Source organism: Muscardinus avellanarius (assembly GCF_963383645.1).
Source record: "Muscardinus avellanarius genome assembly, chromosome: 10".
Lineage (NCBI taxonomy): Eukaryota > Metazoa > Chordata > Mammalia > Rodentia > Gliridae > Muscardinus > Muscardinus avellanarius.
The window spans coordinates 96,083,215-96,106,317 of NC_137796.1; the positions used below are offsets into that span (position 1 = coordinate 96,083,215).

Here is a 23,103-nt window from a genome sequence, read left to right on the forward strand (position 1 = left end):
TAGGTTGAAAAGAGTAAAGAAAACCTTGCTGGGCATGGTAGTGCATGCCTGTAATCCTAGGTTCTTGGGAGGCTGAGACAGAAGGATTGCAGGTTCAAACCCAGCCTCAGCAACCTGGTAAGGCTCTCAGCAACTTAGCGAGACAGTTTCCAAATAAAAATACAAAATCAGAGCCAGGTGTGGTGGCGCACACTATAATTCCAGAGCTTGGGAGGCCGAGACAGGAGGATTGCAGGTAAAGGATGCCTCAGCAAGCAGTTAGAATCTAAACAACCGAGTGAGACTGTGTTTCAGTGAAAATAGGGCTGGGGGTGTAGTCTGGAGATAGAATGTCCCTGGGTTTAATCCCCAACAGCCCCTCCCCCCATGAAGAGTAAAGAAAATGCTTGATGGAGTTTATTTCTTGGGGGTAAAGAAGAAAAATAGGCTACTTTTTAGGTAAAATCATATAAAATTGCCAGTATTTGACTCTTCTTGACCTAAAAAGTTTAAAATGGACCGGGTGTGGTGGCACATGCTTGTAATCCCAGTACTTGGGAGACTGAGAAAGGAGGATTGCAGGTTTGCGGGCAGCCTCAGCTACTTGGTGAGGCCCTCTGCAACTTAGTGAGACCTGGTTTCAAAATAAAGAATAAAAAATAGAGCTGGGTGGAATAGCTCAGAGGCAGAATGCTCCTAGTTCTCTTGCTAGTACCCCCCCCCCCAAAAAAAAGTTTAGCTTTAGGTAGTTTATTTGAATGAGGAAGATACTTAAGCCCTGAGTTAACAGGGAAGGTATTTGCAGATTTCTCATAAAAGCCCCCCTGCTTCCAGAATAGGTAGAGAGGCACCAGATAGCATGAGAACCACATGAATAGCCCATGAAGCTTATGTACTCTTTCTGAAGTGGGATCATTAAGGTCAAGTTCTGTAATGTTAAATTGTAAGATTCCATTTGCTTACATTTATGACATCAGCATCAGCCACTGAGTCGACCTGCTGCAGGACGGTGGACGGTGGTACATAGGAGCCAGCAACTAGAGCCTGGGACCCGACCTCATCCAGGAAGCCCCCAGAAGTCTCCACTGACATTAGGTATCCAGCTTTCAGCTTATTCCTGTCAGTTTTGTAGAGAAAGACAAATTTAAAGTGTAAGCCTCAAACTCTGCAACATGTTTTTGATAAATAGGCAAATTAACAGCTAAAGACCTATTTTTATAGTTCACTAAATATTTTATCATTTGCATAATTCCCGGAAAGCTGTCAATACAAAACTACTAAAAACTCAACAGAATGTTTAATTTTACTTAGACCTAGGTAAAACTATTTTAATATGAAATAACTCCTGCCTCATAATATATTTTTAGTGGTAATTTTTGAAATTTCTATGAAAGAAAGATATCTAGCTATGCAGGCTCTGAAGGCACAGCCTATCTAGCACAATGTTTGTCTCAATGACAAATGGCCTTATGGAGAAGATAGGTGGGGAAGGATGGTATAGGTTTTCAAAGTCCCAGTAGCTTAAATATGGGAACAAAAGCACTCATTTGAAATAAAACAAGACAAAACCCAATTCACAATTTTCCCAGAAAGAAATAATACTTATAAATATGGTGGATACTTGAGTTATTTAAACCCCAAATAAACTATTCATCTTTTGGCACTTTATAGTGAGACTTCCACTTAAGCCATTATAATGGAATGCAGCAATTCTACCAAATTGTCAACTAAATTAAAAAAGAATTTTACCTGCAAAAAACTTTACTAAGAGGTTATTAGTTTGCCCCTTCAACACTGACACCTCACTTTCTCTTATAGGAAAACTAAGAGCCTTACGAGAATCACCTTCATCAAAATGGCAGAAAACATATCTTGACATCAATAACCAAAACTTCATTTTCAATATACTGCCATCTTATGAAAACTGTGCTATAGCTATGAAGAAAATACATTTTCTTAAATAAATTAAGTTTGAAACTTAGATTTGGGAGGGCACCAGGAGATTATACCTCTGAGCTATGCCCCCGGCCCTATTTTAATTATATTTTGAAAAAGGGTCTCGCTAAGTTGATAAAGAGTCTCACTTGCTGAGGCTATCTTCGAACCTGCAATCCTCCTGTCTCAGTTTGCCAAATACTGGGAATACAGGCCTGCTCCATCACACCCAGTTAGAATTTTTAAAAATAAATCTAATATTTAATTTTATTCTCATCATCCTTTGTTTCTTTTGCAATTAGGTAGAACTGTATTCTACCTAATTGCCCTTGGTTCCATGTATACATTTAATAAACTATGTTGTACTTATTTAAGAGATGCAATTTTGTAGTGTACTCAGCACAGAAAAACTAACAATCGGAATGGGAACAGAAATGAGTAACAGATGTCCCATCATGGGTTGTAATGCACTCTGTCCTACTTCTCTGTGGGCAATACAAAGAGATCATAAAGACTGAGTCAGAGGATTTACATTTTGAACTGTTCTAAGTAGGTGAAGTCAACTATTATATAAAAAATTGATTTCCAACTTTTTCTCTTTTAGCTAGAGAAACTCTCTGAAACACCAATGCATTAGGAGTTTGTTATTAGCCCTCAAAATCCAAATGGCAGTCTAGTATTTGACTTTCTTATTAAAAAACAAAATAAAGAACCTAGCTGGGAATTCACAAGAAAAAAGTATAGTTGACCATTGGCACGTATGGGGCACTGGTTTTAGTTTATGTGCTGCTGAAGCGAGCACAAGGAGCATTGGTTTCCGGATCCCCATGGATACCAAAATCCTTCAATGCTTAAGTCCCTTATTTAAAAAAAGAAAAAAAAGTACTTGCATATAGACCATGTACAACCTCTTATATCCTTTAAATTATTTCTAGATTACTTATAGGACTCAATACTGCATAGATAGTTGCTATACTGTGTTGTTTAGGGAGTGACAAGAAAAAAACACCTGCAAATTTTCCCCCAAAATATATTTTCTGTATCCACAGATACAGAACTTCTGAATACACACAGTCAACTGTAATATAAAACATGCAGGTTTTAAGCTCAGAGATGTCCATTATAGTTTATAATTTCTGGAAAAAAATCCAGAAAGTTTGAAACACAACTATTGTTTAAAGGTTTTTAGTAATCTGAATAAATGGAAACATCATTTTGATGTTTAAAGAGGAATCACTGGTAGAGAACCAAAGATCATTTTTGTTTCTTTTCATGTAACTTTCAAACTTCGGTAATAAACATGGTATTTAAAAAGGATATAAGCATACATATATAGGTATAAAATGCATGGTCAAGAAAACAAAATGTTAACGATTATATCTCTAGGTGATTAGAATGCAGGTGTGTTTCCCTCTCCACAGATGTTATATGTCGCCAAGATTGAACCCAGGGCACCGACCTATATCCCCAGTCCTTCCTTTCTCCATTTAAGACTTTACTGTACTACTCAATCCTTATAATAAGCATATATTATAGTATCACTAAAACTACAAAAAAATGCAATTTTCAAGTAATTAAAAGGTGAGATGTATAGCTACGATAGAGACTTACTTGGCAATCTGGACATCTGCACTGGAAAGGTTCCCTTGAGCAATTGCCTTTACTTGGTTATAGGCAGCCTTGATAACCTAGGGCACACAAATGAAAGGCGGTCATCACTGCTAGTGCCAGAGTCTCCTGAGGCAAAACACAAGATGGAAGGTGAGCTCTACACAAACAGCACAGTGTCCATTTGCAACGCTCTAATCACTAGTAGGTTCTTTAAGCAGCTATTGTACAATTTACAGTATCCAAGCAGCCATGCTTCTTACAAAATTTAAGTGGTAGAGGGCAGAAGATGGCTCAAGAGGACAGTTCTTCCTTGAAGAAGAGCAAACACATGAATCTGTTATAGCTTATACGAAATAGCACCTCTAAAATGTCCCAACTCTCACAGGTCATTTAATACTGCTATCTTTTACTGTTCACTAAGAGGAAGGCAATAATGGCTTATCTTTACTCAGAATGCCAGAACTGACAAGAAATCAGGTTCTAGTGATGTAGGAGCTTAGGTTCTAGTGATGTAGGAGCTTGGTAAAAACACACACACACACACACACACACACACACACACACACACACACACACACACGATACTGGGGACTGAATCAGGAGCATTCTACCTCTAATCTATACCCCCACACCTTTTTTTCAGACACCTAGGTCTTGCTAGGTGTCTGAGATTCTCACTAAGTTGCTGAGGTTGGTCTTGAGCCTGTGATCCTCCTGTCTCAGCCTCCCAAGTCCTGGGATTAACAGGCATGAGCCACCACATCTAGCTCAAGCTTAGTAAATATTGCTGAACCAATAAAGTATTTATTTTTTTTGGCAGGTCTGGAGATAGAACCCAGGGGCATTCAGCTACCGAGCCACACCCTCTGCCCTATTTTTTTATTCTTTATTTTGAAACAGGGTCTCACTAAGTTGCGGAGGGCCTCACTAAGTAGCTGAGGCTGTACACGAACCTCAATCCTCTGGTCTCAGCCTCCTGAATGCTGGATTACAAGCGTGCGCCACCACGCCCAGCTTGAACAAATAATTTAAGAAATCAGATCCAACTGGGTATGGCGGTACACACTTGTAATCCTAGTACTTGGGAGGCTGAGATAGAAAGATTGCAGGACTGAGGCCAACCTCAGAAACTTAGCAAGACCCTGTTTCAAATGAAAAAATAAAATAGGGCTGGTGAGTAGCTAGAGGTAGAACACCCCTGGGGTCGATCCCCAGTCCGTGTCCCCTCAAACAAAACAAAACACAGAAACCCCCAAACCTGGCCCATAATTTTCTCTCTCCCAACCCTGGCATCATTCTAGGTCTTCTACTTACTGTTCACTTCAATTTTAGGATTTTCATTTCCCTTCCTTGTTCCCAGAGTTGAACACAGCCTAAACACGTGTGCCTTGCTTTCAAAATCCCCTATTCCAAAGACCCCGGCCACTGACTGTAATTATGCTGTCCTTACTCTTCCACTTCATCGAGATCTCTAGTGCCCCGATTTACCCACTTCCTCTCAATCTATCAGGCCTCTCTTTTCTAACTGGTTTGGATCCACGAATCGGCCCTTCAAGTTGCTCTTGCCAGTGTTTGTGACTCCCTAGCTATACTTCTACTTCTAACCTACCCACTTTGCAGTACTCCAACCTGGGACTCATCCTGTTCCCTGCCTCCCCCACTTTTCCAAGAAAAATCATAAAACAGACCTTGCTGATTATACTGTGAATCCATGGCCACTCATTTCAAAGAGACGCTGCTGCTGCCGCCCATTCTGTGCATCTGGCCACTCATCTATCCCAAACGCTATTACTTTCTTTCTCCCTTCTCTCTCTTAAAACATGACTGAGCCCCTTACCTTATAAGAATGTACTTCATCTTCTCCCTACAGTTATTTGTTCTCAAGACTAAAATGTCCATTGGATTCTGGGTCCCACTTGCTCTTGCTTTTCCAGAACTGAGCCAATCATCATTTTCTAACTCCTCTATTTGCTCAAGTTTTTCTTTTATGACTGTGTTTTCTCTTTAGTTTCTCAGCATAAACACTCCTGAAATGGACAACCTCTTCTCTAGAGGTTAAGTCTAAGTTTCACTTGCTTACATCAACCTCTCATGCACCATTCCTTCCTTAATCACAATGAATTTTAGCTCACATCTACTCTTCTGGAGAAACTGATAAAGTAATCCATGATGTTTTAGTTTACTAAAACTACCAGACTTCCTGTGGTAACTAAAGGGATTCTAAGCCATAGTGGATCAAAATGGTGTTCACCATTATCTTTCCTGACCTCCAAATATACCATATTCTCTTCTTTTTATTCCCATTTTCCCATAATTTGCTACATAAATGGTGGTGTTTTCGGCCAGGTGTGGTGGCACTCCCTTGTAATCCCAGTACTTGGGAGGCTGAGACAGGAGGATCCAGGCTAGTGAAAGTGTCAGCTGCTCAGTGAGGCTCTCTGCAACTTAGTGAGAGTTTGTTTCAAAATAAAGAATAAATAATAGGGCTGGAGGTGTAGCTTGAAGGTAGAATGCCTCTGGGTTCCACCCCCAGTACAGAAAAAAAAAAAAAAAAAAAAAAAAAGGTGGTGTTTCCCTACAGTCTTTCACCCATAAACCTAACTTCAACAGTCTTTATATCGAGGGCCCACAACTATGCATCTTGGTCTTGACCACTGGCCTTGGCCTCTTCTGGATTTTCAAATTTAGATATCTCAGAGCCAACTCAATGCCACTTGTCAAAACAGAGCCAGAATACCAAAGAGGCATTTCCTTTTTTCCCTGGAAGTATTTGTTTGCATTGTTAAGTTTTCCCCATAGCAGATACACTTCAGTGGTATCACAGTAGATAGTGCTGATAAATCACAGCATTCAATTCAAACATTCCCTATTTTAACAAAGGTGGGAAATGGTAGGGAAAAAACTTGAGAGTTGGTATTTGCAACTTACATCTCCAGCAGCTGCAGCCTGGGAGACAGTATAAATTCCAAAGAGTCCAGAATCAGAGTAACTGGCATTAAAAGCAGAAACCTGAAATATAATGAAACTTTATTATATAATATTCTACCAAGTAAAATGGCATACTCCAAGGCTGTCTAAACAAAAACGTATACCTTCACAGTATATGCAAAATAGATTAATATTTCACTTGGCCAGTCCTGTCAAAGGGTGACGTGTTCTATACCCACAGTACATCTTTCAGTACATTTTTTTTGTTTTAAACATATCTTTCTAAAATGATTGCTCAAAGCTGAGTGTGATGATGCATGTCTGTAATCCCAGTACTTGGGAGGCAGAGTCAGGAGGATTACAGGTTTGAGGATAGCCTCAGCAAGTAGAGAGACTCTTATCAACCTAGTGAGACCCTGTTTCCAAATAAGAAATAAATCAGGCTGGGGTGTAACTTGTAGAATGCCTCTGGGTTCAAGCCCCAGTACAAAAAAAAAAAAAAAAAAAAAAAAAAAAAAAGACTGCTCACTTTCCTTTTTGCAGGGCATTTTCTAACCCTTTGATGACTAAAGAATAATGGAAACATTGTAACACAATATGGTCAAGTGGTAAGTGGTACAGATGACAACTCTGATATTAAGACGGTCTAGACCTGGTTTCTTATCTCCATTGTTGGTGGTGACTTTTTTTTTTTTTACCAATTTGTTCTCATTTCTCCTACACACTAAAGCCACAGGATTCAGGATTAGGGGACAATTTTGCTTAGTAGCTACTGTCTGGATATCAAAGGCAGCAATAAATTTAACCTCTGGATAATAAGGATATTGCTGACTACAGTATAAAAAGTTTCAAGCTCCTTAAGGTGACCTAGATTGATCAGTATAGTGTTTATGTAGACCATTTGCCTGAAAAATCACCTATGGTATTATTTAAAAACAGACTTGCAGATTCCTGCAATAAGATTATTGATTCATATCCTTGTGGATGCAGCCTTGGGAACCCACATTTTAAACAAGTATTCCAGATGATTCTTATGTACATTAAAGTTTGAAAACCATGGTTCAGTCCATGTAAAGACTAAGAAGAAACACATTTAAATTGCTTGAAGTTTAGCCGGGCGTGGTGGCGCATGCCTGTAATCCCAGCATTCGGGAGGCTGAGACGGGAGGATCGCAGTTTGCAGCCAGCCTTAGCTACTTAGTGAGGCCCTCTGCAACTTAGTGAAAACCTGTTTCAAAATAAAGGATAAAAAAACAGGGCTGGGGGTGTACCTCAGAGGTAGAATGCCCTTGGGTTCCATCACCCGTACTACCAAAAAAAAAAAAAAGCAAGCTTGGATTTAATTAACTCTAAGACTATCCTAATCATGCTCCAAATTTCTGGCCAAATTCTGAACTAGGAATTTATATTAAATGATGTCACTGGATTAAGAATAAACTCCAGCTACACAAAACCTTCAGTAACAATCAACAATGAAAAGTAAAGCATTAAGAAAACAGTGGGTTATGAACTGGGAAAGAAAATTTGGAGAAAATGAAAACAGCAAACTTAATTTAGGACTAATGTAAGATAATTGTTTTTAATCTGTGCTCCAGGAACCCTGAGACTCATGCAGAAGATTCAAAAGGTTTCACAGTCAAGAAAGTCTTCAAAATTTCTTTACAAGTTTAACTTGTGCATTGAAGGTAGGAAAACATATAGAAAAAAGTTTCCTGTGCTTAAAAAACTACTAGTCAAATATAAAACTGAGAAATAAAAACAAGAATGCAGATTTTAATTTCTACTAAGTGTCACATGGCTCAACACTTACATGTTCCATGTATCATAGCAGAAACTATGACTAAAATTGAATTGAATCATACAACTCAGTTCATTTGTTATTCTTTAAGGTATACAACCGAATGTCATATAGGGTATTATACTGGGCAAATAATATTCACTCACTAAATAATATTTGGTTTGTTGACATTTCATATTCTCCTGACACATCATTATTTTAAGACTCTCACAAAGTATCTTCTAAAGTAGTATGAACCTTTTATATCAAATGCCATTATTTTTCTTTAACTTAATCTTAAAGCTGGCGCAAGTGGATCTGTAATCAATTTTTAGTGTATGCCTTGCCCAAGATTCAGAAAGTACAGATACAGAAAGGTGAGAAGAATCTCTATAAAAAAAAAAACTCTAGTTAGAACTTAGGAGTATATTTTCTATCTACAACCTGATTATAAAAGGAACTGAAGTGTGCCGGGCGTGGTGGCGCACGCTTGTAATCCCCGCGCTTGGGAGGCGGAGACAGGAGGATCGCGCAGGTTCGAAGCCAGCTGCGCGCGCTGGTTTAGGAGACCCTGTTTCCAAAATGAAAATGTAAAAATAGGTCTGGGAGTGTAGCCCGGAGGTAGAAGGGCTTCCAGGAACCCCAGTACCACCAAAAAAAAAAAAAAAAAGGAACTGAAGTGTGACTTTCTTTAATTTCTAAGCATTCAATTCCTTTCTATATTAGGAATGAAAAGACAGTAAGTTTTTGATAGTCCTATTAAGGTACTAAAATCAAGCTGTCTCTTATGTGTTTACCATATAGAGCAGACAATCAGGATAACATTATAGATACTGAGCCTCTAAAAACACAGAGAAGGCATGCCCAGTTTTCAGACTCACATCGAATGGCTGTGGGTTCCCTTTGGCAACAGCCTGGTACAGGAGACTGGTGGTGTTACCGCCTCTCTTGACGTGCGGCCCAGCACCGAGGACATGCTGCAGAACACTAAAGGCGTTCGCTTCCGCGCTCCCTATGGCAGCACTTTCTGCTACAACAGCAGCGTGGACAAGACTGTCTCCACTCTGTTCTCGAATTTCACCTGGGCCGTGTAGGGAGATGGCGAGAAGGAACAATGACTCTCAGTATTCCCGATGACATACAGAAAACGTGTTTAATATATAACAACCAAACCATCTGATTCTTTTTTTCTTACAGAGATGGTTTAGTAATAAATAATCAATCCTATCCCATCCCCAATGGTATTAAAGCGGTGAAATGTCCTTCTGATAAAGGAACCTTAAAGGAATTAGAATGCTTACCTCCTCGGTATTTGGCCTTTGCACCAGATAAACCAAGCCCACCCCTCATGTTGAGAAACTGTTCAGCAACTTGTTTTAAAACAAGATGACTCACACCTGTTTGAAGAGAAAGAAAACTAGAAACAGAATTTCTAAAACCCAATTGTAAAAACCCACTGTTTCACTTTATTTTTGGTACTGGGGATGGACCCCAGGTGTATTCTATCTCTGAGCTATACCTCCAGTCTTTTTTTTTTTATTCTTTATTTTGAAACAAGGTCTCAATAAGTTGCAGAGGGTCCCACTAAGTACCTGAGGCTGTCTGTGAACCCATTATCCTCCTGTTTCAACTTCCGAAGTACTGGGATTACAAGCATGCGCCACCATGCCTGGCTTCACCTTGTTTTAAAGAATGTGATTATGAAATTCAAACATTACAAATACACACACGCACACACACATATATATAACAATACATACACACACATGCTGAAGATTGAACCCAGGTACATTCTATTTTGAACCTACACTCCTAGCTGTGTTTGTTTTTTATTTTGAAACAGGATCTTGCTAAATTGCTGAGGCTGGCCTTGAACCTGTGATCCTCCTGTCTCAGTCTTCCAAGTACGGGATTATAGATATATGCTATTATGCCAGGTTGCCTACTGCTTATTCTTATATTAATCTAGATTTCTTTCTGAGCAGTTACTATCTTCATTTTCTTTTATTTTCTGTACTAGGGATTGAACTCAGGGCCTCATGCACTCTCAGATGTGTCCTACTATTGAACTATAGACTACCAGCCCCTAGTTTTAAAATGGTATCATCCTATTGATGCTTTTAACTTGTCTCTCATAATTTACATCTTTCTGGGACACTGATCTATATTAATATTTAATGGTTATACAGAACTCTATTCTATGGATGAGCCATGATTTATTTAATCAACTCCTTCCTTTGAACTTGGCGAAACTTTTGTCTCAGCCTCTCAAGTACTGGCATTATAGGTGTGCTCTAACATGCCTGTCTAATTTCATTCTGAAATAGTCTCACTAACTTGCTGAGGCTGACTTTGAACCTGCGATTCTCCTAAGCCTCCCAAGTTCTGGGATAACAGGTGTGCACAATCAATCTCTCTCTCTCTCTCTCTCTCTCTTTTTTTTTTTTTGGCAGATCTGGGGATGGAACCCAGGGGCATTCGACCTCCGAGCGACACCCCCTGCCCTATTTTTTATTCTTTATTTTGAAACCGGGTCTCACTGAGTTGCAGAGGGCCTCACTAAGTAGCTGAGGCTGTCTGCGAATGGCGATCTTCTGGTCTCAGCCTCCTGAATGCTGGGATTATAAGCGTGTGCCATCACACCTGGCTTAATCAATCTCTTTTTGATGGATAATTAGCTTTCTTTCTTTCACTGGTACTGAGGATTGAACTCACAGTCATTCTACTTCTGAGCTTCACCCCACTTTTTATTGAAATAAGGCCTTACTAGGTTGCGGAGGTTAGCCTCAAACCTGCAATTCTCCTGTCTTAGCCTCCCAAGTACTGAGGTTAGACATGTACCACTGCACCTGGCCAACTGACATGTTCCTTTTAGTTGTCTATTAAAACAAATATTGCCTTATGAGAGGAAATTATCAAGAGTGAACCCAGCCAGGCATAGTGGCGCATGCTTGTAATCCCAGCATTTGGGAGGCTGACAAAGGAGGACTGTAGTTCGTAGACAGCCTCAGCTACTTAGTGAGGCCTGTTTCAAAATAAAGAATAAAAAATAGGACTAGGGGTGTAGCTGACATAGACTCGGACATAGAATGCCCCTAGTTTTCATCCTCTGTACCACAAAGAGGGGAAAAAAAAGCCCCAATTACAAAGTAGGAAAAGCTGGGTTTTCCTACTTTGCTTGAGACAAAAAGACTCCAGGGTTGGAGGTCAGCCTCAGCAACCTAGTGAGGCCCAAACAGAAAGACAGTAATAAATGTTGGTAAAGATGTGAAGACACTGGAACTCTTGTACACTGCTGGTGGTAATGTAAAACGGTACAACTATTTTGGAAAATAGTATGGCAATTCCTTAAGCTGTTTCAGCAGAGAGTTACTACATGTCCTAGTGACTCTACTTAATAAGTGTGTACCCAAAACAATTTAAAACCAGTGTTCTAAGAAAAACTGAATGTTAAGTTTTTACACCCACCAAAAGATGGAAACAACTCAAATGTCAATGAATGGATAAACAAGATCCGGCAATGGAATATGCGTCAGCCATGTAATATTTGATGCATGCTATAATACAGATGGACCTTGAAAACATCAAGCTAAGTAAAAGTTATATAAAACCATGTATTATGATTCCATTTGTATGAAATGTCAAGAGTAGTCAACTTCTGCCGGGCGTGGTGGTGCACGCTTGTAATCCCCGCGCTTGGGAGGCGGAGACAGGAGGATCGCGCAGGTTCGAAGCCAGCCGCGCTGGTGTAAGAGACCCTGTTTCAAAAAAAAAAAAAAAGGTCTGGGAGTGTAGCCCAGAGGTAGAAGGGCTTCCAGGAACCCCAGTACCACCAAAAAAAAAAAAAAAAAAAAAAAAAAAAGAGTAGTCAACTTCACAGAGACAGAAAGTAGATTAGTAGATGCCAGGAGCAGGGAAAGATGAGAACGGGGAGTGGCTTGTGGGTATGGTTCTTTTGGGGGAGCGAATTAAAATGTTCTAAATGGGACAGTGGTAGTTGCACAAGCGTGCACTACCACGCCTGGCTCTGACCGTCTTTTAAAATAACTGGATACACACATACATACTCTTCACTCATGAATTGTTTGCTTATGCCCTTTGCCTCTTTTTCTATTAAGATGTACTTTCTTTTGGTACTGGGGATTAAACCCAGAGCGTTTTACCTCTGAATTACACCCCCAGTCCCTTTTTATTTGGTGGCGCTCACTTGTAATCCTAGTACCTGAGAGGCTGAGAAAGGAGGATTGCAGATTCGTGGCCAGCCCCAGCTATTTAGTGAGGCCCTATGCAACTTAGTGAGACCCTGTTTCAAAATAAAGAATAAAAAACAGGGCTGGGGGTGTAACTCGGAGGTAGAATGTCCCTGGGTTCAATCCCTAGTAATGCATAAAACAAACAAACACCCTTGAAACACAGTTTTGTTAAGTTGCTGAGGCAGGGCTCCAACCTGCAACCCTCCTGTATCAGTCTCCCAAGTACTGGGATTACAGACTCGTGCAACCATGCCAGAAAGTTGTATTTATTTGTAAGTTTGTAAAAGTTCTTTGTAGAGAAAGTCGCCCATATCACAGGTTTTTGCAAATATTGTAAATACAGAACAAGTAGCTTACAAAGTTAAATACTGGTCTCCGTTTCTTTGAAGAAATGAATAGCAGTTAAAATCTTACTATACAGCCAGGCATGGAGGCGCACACTTGTAATACCAGTACTTGGGAGGCTGAGACAGGAGGATCACAGGTTTGAAGCCAGCCTCAACAACTTAGTGAGGCTGTCAGTAACTCGGTGAGACCCTGTTTCCAAATAATAAAATTAAGAAAAAGGCCGAAGGTGCAGCTTTGAGGTAGAATGCCCCTGAGTTCGATCCTCAGAACCATGAAAAAACAAACAAACAAACAAACAAACAAAAACAAAAAAACCCTATTATATATTGATTATCTGACAAAACCCCAAATTTTCCAATTTTGTTAAATCCCATGTTCACATAATTATAGTTCACAGGACTACTCTTAGAGAAGCAAATGATACCCATGCCAACTTACCAAGTCCAATCAGAGCCATTCTTGCACTTGTAAAATTGTTCTGAACATAGTAGTGTAACTGAGAAAGTTAAAAACACTTATTAGGTTACATTGGTATAAATATAAAAAGCTGTAAAAACATACAAATGCAGTTTAGCAGAAAATAAATACTCAGGCTTAAATGCTATCATGAACTATGGGGGACCAGCTAACTAGCTAGTACTGAATCACATTGGATTTAACTATAAAAACTACTGCCTACAACTACTAGAACTTATTTGTGGTTATGGTTACAGAACTGTAAATATGAAAATCAATGTATTATGGTGCACATTACTTTATTTTTGTGGTACTGGGTATTAAATCCAGAAGCAATCTACCTGAGCTACACTTTCAGCCCTTTTTTATTTTGAAATAAAATAAGGTTGCTGAGGACCTTGCTAAATTGATGAGGCCGGCCTTGAACCTATAACACTCCTGGTCCTCACCTCCCAAGTGCTGGGATTGCAGGCCACCATGCATGACCTGAATTGTGCATTTTAAATAGGAAAGGTTATAGAATGTAAATTATATTTCAATAATGCTATTAATAAAAAAGAAAAGAAATTAAAGTACATATTGGCTTGAACTTGAAAAAATGGAAGTTTATGATTGTTATTACAATGTGGTTTAAGCAATTTTTCACATTTACTTTGTCTTTCCACATATAATAATAAAACACTATAACTATTCTATGGCACGCCTAAGAATACTGTTGATGTAACCCAGGGGCATTCTACCACTGAGTACACCCCCTGCCCTATTTTTTATTCTTTATTTTGAAACATGGTCTCACTAAGTTGCAGAGGGCTCAATAAGTAGCTAAGGCTGTCAATGAACCACGATCCTCTGGTCTCAGCCTCCCGAATGCTGGGATTACAAGCGTGCACCGCCATGCCTGGCTTGTTTCTAATTTTTTAATGATAAAATACCGCAATTCATATATATATATATTTTGTGTGTGGTACCGGGGATGGACCGCAGGGGCATTCTACCTCTGAGCTATACCACCAGGCTACTTTTTAGTCTTTTTATTTTATTTTTTGAAACAGGGTCTCACTGAGTTGGAAAGTGCCTCACTAAGTAGCTGAGGCTGTCTGCGAAACCGTGATCCTCTGGTGTCCGCCTCCCGACGAATGCTGGGATTACAAGTGTGCACTACCATGCTCAGCCTTATAGATTTTTTTTCTTTTGCAATAAACTTGACATGTTTAAGCTATAAATTTTAAAAATGAGCACAGAAAATGAATGTTTAAATTCCTTTATTTCCCCCCGCCGGGTGTGGTGGCACAGGCTTGCAATCCCAGGATTTGGGAGGCTGAGACAGGAGGACCTGTGGTTCACAGACAGCCTCAGCTACTTAGTGAGGCCCTCTGCAACTCAGTGAGACCCTGTTTCAAAAACAGAGTAAAAATAGGGCTGGGTGCAGCTCAGAGGCAGAATGCCCCTGGGTTACATCAACAGTACTGCCAAAAAAACAAAAACAAAACAAAACGATGTACTCCTTGTACTTTTACATTCAGCCTTTCATAGAGAATTTTCAGCATGACCAAAGATACATGTATTACTATGCTTTCTTTCTTTTTTTTTTTTTGGTGGTACTGAGGATGGAACCCTTCTACCTCCAGCTATACTCCCAGACCTATTTTTTTTTATATTTTATTTGTAAACAGGGTCTCTTAAGCCAGCGAGGCTGGCTTCGAACCTGTGTGATCCTCCGGTCTTTGCCTCCCAAGCGCGGGGATTACAAGCACATGCCACCACACCCAGCTACTGTGCTTTCTTTTAGCTATACCTCAATGATATTTCTTCACAGGGTGAACTTGATTTATGTCAAAACTCCTTAGAAGCCAGTCTTAATGAAAAATATTCTTGTTCAAATTGGGTGATATGAATTATGGTTTTGAAATAAAAGTGCCATAGAAATGATTGGTGTTAAATTACTGATTGAGCCGGGCGTGGTGGCACATGTTTGTAATCCCAGAGCTTGGGAGGCTGAGACAGGAGGATCGCGCAGGTTCAAAGCCAGCCTCAGCTACTTGGTGAGGCTTTCAGAGACCCTGTCTCAAAATAAAATATAAAATAGGGCTGGGAGTATAGCCTGGAGGTAGAAAGCCTCTGGGTTCTACCCCCAGTAAAACACACACACACACACACACACACACACACACACACACACACACACACAACTGATTGATAAGTCAAAAGAGAAAGAGATATACAATTTAGTTTCCTGTAGCAGCTAACTAAAAATGAAAGAATAAAAACATAATTTTTAAGCTAGTATTTCAAAGTATAGATAATTCCAAATTTTTCTCTTGTCTTTTTATTTTTGTACTAGGAATTGAATCCAGAGGCATTCTACCTTTAAGCTGCACCTCTAGGGTCTCACTAGGTTGCTAAGTCTTGCTAAGTTGCTGAGGCTCACCTCAAACCTGTGATCCTACTATCTCAGGCTCTCAAGTACTGGGATCATAGGCGTGTGCCACCATGCCCTGCTTCTTGATGTTTTCTAATAAATTTTTTTTTGGGGGGTTGGCAGGTGATAAAGTAGGAAATTAAGATTCTATGTATGCCTCTACATTTGAAGATCGAATACTCAATGTTTCTTGTTGGGAACAAAGCTCCATGGCGTACATATGGCTGAGGAGCATGACAGCAGAGGGAGGTTCGTGTCCTAGAGGGTGAGTGAGCAAGTCAGTGGGCTGACACTGGGCTGGGGCAAGGAGGTGGGGCTCATTTCACATAAGTATTCAGAGGGACTAAATTCCTTAAGAGGTTTACTGTCATACCGATTTTTTTTTTTTTTTTTGCAGGTTTGGGGATGGAACCTAGGGGCATTCATCCTCCAAGCCACAACCCCTGCCCCATTCTTTATTCTTTATTTTAAAATAGGGTCTCTCTAGGTTACGGAGAGCCTCGCTTTTATTTTGGGGACTGAGGGAGATTCTACCTCCAAGCTACACCCCCAGCTCAGTTTTTTATTCTTTATTTTTGAAACAAGGTCTCACTAAGTTGAGGAGGGCTGAGGCTGGCCACAAACCAAAGATCCTCTGGTCTCAGCCTCCCAAAGTACTGTAATTAGAGGCATTCTAACACCACGCTTGGCTTAAATACAGCTTTTAATACTTATTTTTTATTTTTGTGGTACTGGGGATTGAGCCCAGGGGCATCCTAACTTCAAGATCTACCCCCATCTGTACCTTATATTTGTTTTTGAGACAGGGTCTCATTTGATTGATTAAAGTCTCCTACTTGCTGATCCCGTCCTCAAACCTGCAATCCTCTTGTCTCAGCCTCGCAAGTACTGGGATTACATGTGTGCACCACCACACCTGGCTTTAAATATAGTTTTAAAAAGATACAATAAACAGAAAAGGGTGTAGAAGAAAATAGTCCAGGTATTAGGTACCTTTAGGTATATGAGATATTTTCTTTTTCCTCATTTTTCTTATCTTTCAGATTTTCTGCAATGATCTTATCTCTTTGCCATAACTTTTTTTTTAAGTTAGAAGATACACAATAATATTCAGGTAGAATTTGAGTTAAAAAGTAATGTTTCTGGGGGGTGGAGGGAGAAACAAGCAAGCTGAATTTCTTAAAATTAGGAGGTAAAAAGAAAAGTGAGCAAACACTCTGAAGCAGTAGGTGATGGTTCAATGTGAAAACGAACACACTTTAAAATGCATATGTTTGCCGGGCATGGTGGCGCATGCTTGTAATCCCCGTGCTTGGGAGGTGGAGATAGGAGGATCGTGTAGGTTTGAAGCTAGCCGTGCTGGCTTAAGAGACCCTGTTTCCAAAAATAAAAAAAGTATAAAATATGTCTGGGAGTATAGCCTGGAGGTAGAAGGGCTTCCAGGAACCCCAGTACCACCAAAAATAAAAAATAAAAGAATAAAATAAAATGCATATGTTTTATCGGTTACCTCCTCAGATGTCACTTTTCCAATCCTGTAGTCAGGACAGTACAAAGAATTAGCCAAGGCATTCCTGTAAGCAGCAGCATGCAGATTTTCAATGATACCTGTGAGATAAACAAAGGAACAGTTATTGTAATGTAATTGAAGAAAATAATATTTTAAAAAGACTCCAATAAACCTATTCAATATTAAGAGGACTTGAAACTTGAAATCTATTATTACTTGACGTCTAGCTCCTTTAAAACGCCTGCCAGTTGAATGTGCTGAGCAAAATAAGAGACTACATGGCAGTGGCTTCTACGTGCCGGAGTCCATCTAAACACTGCTCGGACTTTCATCTACCCTGTATCACCTGGAAAGTATCATGATCTATATTCAGTTCTGCTACTACCTTGCCATGTGACCTTGGGCGAATCATTTAATCTAGGTCCCTGCTCCAGGTAATGGGTGTGCTGTTGTTAGGATAAGGGGCGCTATGAAGGTCCCAGGTTGTATTACTAGCTTTCATGAGTCCTTGGCGATGCTCCCATCAGCCTGGACTCCCTCTTCAAGGGTACCCTGGCACTGTCCCTGCCTTCCTGCTCCCGTGTTTTTGCTGGAGTTATAGTTCTTACCCTTGCTCATTATTTGAGCAGCTACTCCATACCAGGCACTGTGCGGGATGCTAGTAATACAGAGATGTGTCAGATACAATGCCTCCCCTCCAAAACTTGAGAGGAAAACCTGTGAAATGAAGCATTATGGTATGCTGAAAGTGCAGTAAGGGCACAAAGAAAGGCAGTGGAGACTGGAAAAGAGTACAAGTATGGAATAAGACTTCTAGAAGGAGAGTCTTCCAGGTGAATGATTTGGGAGCAGCATGGAAGGCAATGGAAACAGACACAGCAAAGGCATCTTTGTGTGATGACAGGATGAGCCAGAGTCTATTATCGATTTGCTTACCAGTAAACATGAAAAATAATCAACAAACATAAATGGTCAGAACGAAAAGAACATTCAGTATACTTAACAGAGAGGAATCACTGCCAGGAGAGGAAGAGGCTAGAGCAAGAAACAAGAGGAATACTGGGCATTTCAAAAAAACTAAAAGAAAAAATTTTTGAAGTTTTTCTCACAAAGAAATATTTGAGATTTGCTTAATGTGATTTAAACATCACACAATGTATATATGTACTGAAATATTTCATTTTACCCCATTAATAAACTTAAGTTTTTGTGCTGTCAGTTGAAAAACAAAAATGATAATAAAAAAAATAAGAGAAGTGGTCCGGTCATGACAAAATTACAAAAGGACATATAAACTAAGCTAAAGAGTTTAGGCTTTACTCTATATTTGTTTTTAACAGATTTTTCACTGGGTTTTCATGTCAGAAGGATCACTGAAAAGGCAATGTAGGAGAGGGCCGATGTAGATCTGGGGGTAGAGTCCAGTGCAGCCAGGAGATTAGTCACTGTTCAATCAGAAAAGATGAGGGCTGAAATGTCAGCCATTCTGGGCACTTCAGTTACTTTTCCTACAATTTTATCATTCTATTTGTTTGGTACAGGTCCTGAAAAAAAAGATCACATTGCTGTGTGACACTAGCTTTCATGAGGATTGAACCCAGGGGCATTCTACTACTGAGCTCCAGCCCTATTTTATTTATTTTGAAACAGGGTCTCACTGAGTTCCATGAACTGCCACCCTCCTGTCTCAGCCTCATGAATGCTGGGATTATAAGCATGCGCCATCATGCCCAACTGAGCCAAAATCTTTTGACAGGCCTGTGTTCTTAGGGAAGCCTGCCACTCTGAGCCTCCTGCAGCTGGTCCCCTATTCTGGTCTTCTTGCTCCTTTCATAAATTATATGATTTTTAAGTCAGTGGTGCTTGTTTAAGGGTATGTTTTGTCAGTTGTGCTTGTCAAGATTATATAAATAAATGTTATAAACATGAAATATGAATACAAATAAGCTGATTTTAAAAGTTACTTGCTTTTGAAAAACCCATAAAGAGAGCTTGATTAAAAATAACAATAAAACAGGGTGTGGTGGCGCACTTTGTTATCCTTGCATTCCTGAGGCTGAGACAGGAGGATTGCATTTCGCAGCCAGCAGCCTCAGCTCATTAGTGAGGCCCTTTGCAATTCAGTGAGACCCTGTTTCAATACAAAGAATAAAAAATAGGGTTGGGGGTAGAGCTTGGAGGTAGAGTGCTCCTAGGTTCCATTCCCAGTACTACAAAAACAAAACAAAACAAAACAAAACAAAACAAACAAACAAAAAAAAGCCCACAAAAACTATGAACAATTATAGCAGAGCCAGGTGTGGTGGCACACGCTTGTAATCCCAGCACTTGGGAGGCTGAGACCGGAGGATCGCACAGATTCAAAGCCAGTCTCAGCTACTTAGTGAGGCTCTCAGCAATTTAGTGAGACCCTGTTTCCAAATAAAATATAAAATAGGTTTGGGAGTATAGCCCAGATGTAGAAAAGCCCCTGGGTTCTACCCCCAGTACCAAAAAAAAAAAAAAAAAAAAAAAAAAAACAACAACAAAAACAGCAGAAGCAGCAAAAATAAACTGATAAACTGTTGCCGGGATTGGTATAAGTAAAATAACCATTAAAAAAAATTGAGGGCTGGGCATGGTGGTATACACTTGTAATCCCAGTATTTAGGAGGCTAAAATAGGAGGACCACAGGTTTGATGACAGCCTCAGCAACTTAGACTCTCAGCAACCCAGCATTGGGAGGCTGAGAGAGGACTGAGATCCCAGAGAACCTCATCAGCTACTTAGTGAGGTCCTTTGCAACTCAGTGAGAACTTGTTTCAAAATAAAAAATAAAATAGGTCTGGGGATGTACTTCAGATGTAGAATGTCCCTGGGTTCACAAAAGCAAAGCAAAGCAAAGCAAAACAAAAAACAACCCAAAACCAAAACCAAAACCATGGAAGGAAATAGAAAAAAACATCTAAGATTCTATTATCAATTTTCTTACCAGTAAACATGAAAAAATAATCAACAAATAGAAGGAAAACAACATACAATATACTTAAATAACAAAATTTTTGGAAAAGATATTTTCAAGCCTAAGTAGAAAAATATTTCCATAGCTTTTTCCCCCTTTATAAATCAATCTTCTCAAAAAGTCAGTATCTTAGGAATTGAACATCATGTGAAAATGTACATACGAGCCTGTGGATTCTGAAAAGCCACAGCTTTGTCAATCTTCAACTGAGACTGAAGGGCGGCTACTTCCCAGCGACGAAATTCTGGTGCTGTTGTGACATTGAGCAGGAACTCCATAAGTATCTCACTATAGAAAACATCAAGAGTTATGATCAAAACTTTAAAACTAACATTCAAGATTCTAAATAACTGTAGCTGGGTGTGGTAGTGGTGCATGCCTACAATCCTAGTAGTTGGGAGGCTGAGACAGAAGGATTGCAGGTTCGAGGCTAGCCCTGGCAATTTAGTGAGTCTCTATTCCAAAAGAAAATAAACAAACCTAAGAAACCAAAAACCAAAACAAAATATTCTATGTAACAGTAATATTCTCTATAAACTTTAGCCTGTGATAACAAGCAGTGTTATAAGCACAAAGTTCTAAAAAGAACAGTAGATCTATATTGTTTTAATCGTGACTGACTGCTTTTAATTATCAATTTTAAAAATGCTTTCCCGCCGGGTGTGGTGGTGCACGCTTGTAATCCTCGCGCTTGGGAGGCAGAGACAGGAGGATTGTGCAGGTTCAGAGCCAGCCGCGCTGGCTTAAGAGAACCTGTTTCCAAATTTAAAAAAGTATAAAAATAGGTCTGGGAGTGTAACCTGGAGGTAGAAGGGTTTCCCCAGCACCATCAAAAAAAAAAAAAAAAAAAAAAGCTTTCCATATTTTGAGCCCAAAGTTTGTGAATAATAATCTAAGACCAAAGTTAAAGCCAAAGGTTACAGTGACGTTACAAAGATGAACTGAGCAGCTTAGTATTTCATTAAAACAGATGTTCTAATGTATATATGGGGAAGAGGGAGCGGCGTCAAGCTCACCAAGTGCTGTGTGCATGGATGTCCCTATCATTCTGACCTGCAGCATGCCCTGAGACTACAATGCACCAATAAAAGAAAGCAAGCGCACATGCACACACACTTACATATATAATATATATATAACATATGTATATATAGGTATATGGGAGAAATACTAAGTTGCTACTGAAAGAAAAAAAAAGCAGCTATTCTAAACATAGGCAGGTACTCACATATCATCTCGCAGGCATTCCACAGTGTATGCCATATTTTCCCTTGTTGCAGTCACACTGAATTGGAAATAAATTAGATGAAATTATTTGAATCAGAATCAGAAGAAGCTTTTACATATGACTTTGTTGTTAAATCAACAAATTCCTTTGGAAAGTTTTGGAAGTATTATCAAAGAGTGCAATATATATTTATCAACAGATTTAAAAATATTAAAGCAACTTTTTTTTAAAGTGTAAAATCAACCTTAAGAAGGAGTGAAATTAGCATGGCATGGTGGTGCATTCTTGTAATCCCAGTACTTGAGAGGCTGAGACAGGAGGATCACAGGTTCAAGAACAGCCTCAGCAAGTAGCGAGACTCTCATCAACCTAGGGAGATTCTGTTTCCAAATATAAATAAAATATGGCTGGGGCATAGCTTAGAGGTAGAATGTCCCTGGTTTCAATCCCCAGTGCCACAAAGTGGGGGAAAACTAGGATGTAAAATTCTGACCCTTGTTACCACATGATGAATCCTGAGGATCTCACGCTGAACGAAGTCACTAAGGACAAATATTACATGATTCCACTTACATGAAGAACAGAATAGTCAAAATCAGAGATAAAAAATAGAACAGTGGTTGTCAAGGGCTTGGGGATGACAGAGAATGAGAAGTCACTGTTCAGTGAGTACAGAATTTCCCTTGGGGAAGATGACAAAGTTCCAGAGACAATTGGTGGTAGTAGCTGCTAAATGCCACTTAAAGCCATGAAACTACACACCTAAACACTGGCAAGTTTTATGTTATTTATACTTTGCCATAATTTTTAAAAATGGCAAATAAAATTGAAGATCTCTTTGATCCCCTCTGAGATCAATTCCCTCCCACTGTCCCACTCTAGAAACCACAGTGATAAGCACTTTGTTTTTCCACGTTGATCTACAGATCTAGGTCATTTCTTTGCAGTAACATACTTTTCAATATTATTAGCATTTCCAGATTCTAAGTCATTGGGTCAGTTTATACTCTCACCAGCAGATTAAGAGATTCCCCACTGTCCTTATCTCTGCCAACACATGATCTATTATACAATCTGATGAGTATAAAATGGTATTGTGCTACTGACAACAAAGACTGATGTTTCTGGCTTCCTTTTCTGTCAACAGCTTATTCCTATTTTTTGCCCATTCCTTTTCTCTTTGGCTACTTTTTCCTGTTTTGTAGTTCTTTAATTTTCCTGAGAGAAATCTTTTGCATGTTATGTATCTTGCAAATACATACTCTCAATCAATTACTTAAATTTTTAATGCACAAAGATGTTTTAGATTTTGATGCAAATTCAGTCTTCTTATATCTTTTTTTAAAGAAATCTTCCCCTTACACCCAATATTTTCTGGTGCTTTCACTATTTATTTCCAAATACTTATTTAACAAACCTTAATTTGCCACCAACTGCTTCAATTCCACGGGTTATCTTGAAAGATGAAGCACCTTTTGTAGTCTTAAAAAAAAAAAGGATGATTTTTCTTAGTAGTTTTTCAAATAATGAGTTTGCCAAATTTCACACTATCAGAATCGATTGTATAATTGTTGAACCCAAAGGCATTCCAACTCCAGGCCATACCCCCAACAAAGTTTTGAAACGTGGTCTCGTTAGGTTGCTGAGGATCTTGACA

The 23,103-nt window shown here is 39.4% G+C and overlaps 1 protein-coding gene across 1 annotated transcript in view; it reads right to left on the minus strand.

Annotated features, from left to right (window-relative positions):
* The window catches only part of UQCRC2 (ubiquinol-cytochrome c reductase core protein 2), a gene marked incomplete at both ends in the record, with an annotated part of 29,336 nt that overhangs the window by 1,614 nt on the left and 4,619 nt on the right, over positions 1-23,103 (minus strand). The window contains 10 exons of the mRNA XM_080704462.1: positions 943-1,096; positions 3,526-3,602; positions 6,454-6,534; positions 9,112-9,311; positions 9,532-9,627; positions 13,270-13,327; positions 17,217-17,314; positions 20,382-20,506; positions 21,447-21,503; positions 22,864-22,928. Coding sequence (XP_080560588.1) covers positions 943-1,096; positions 3,526-3,602; positions 6,454-6,534; positions 9,112-9,311; positions 9,532-9,627; positions 13,270-13,327; positions 17,217-17,314; positions 20,382-20,506; positions 21,447-21,503; positions 22,864-22,928 — 1,011 coding nt within the window. The remainder of the gene's footprint in view (positions 1-942; positions 1,097-3,525; positions 3,603-6,453; positions 6,535-9,111; positions 9,312-9,531; positions 9,628-13,269; positions 13,328-17,216; positions 17,315-20,381; positions 20,507-21,446; positions 21,504-22,863; positions 22,929-23,103) is intronic.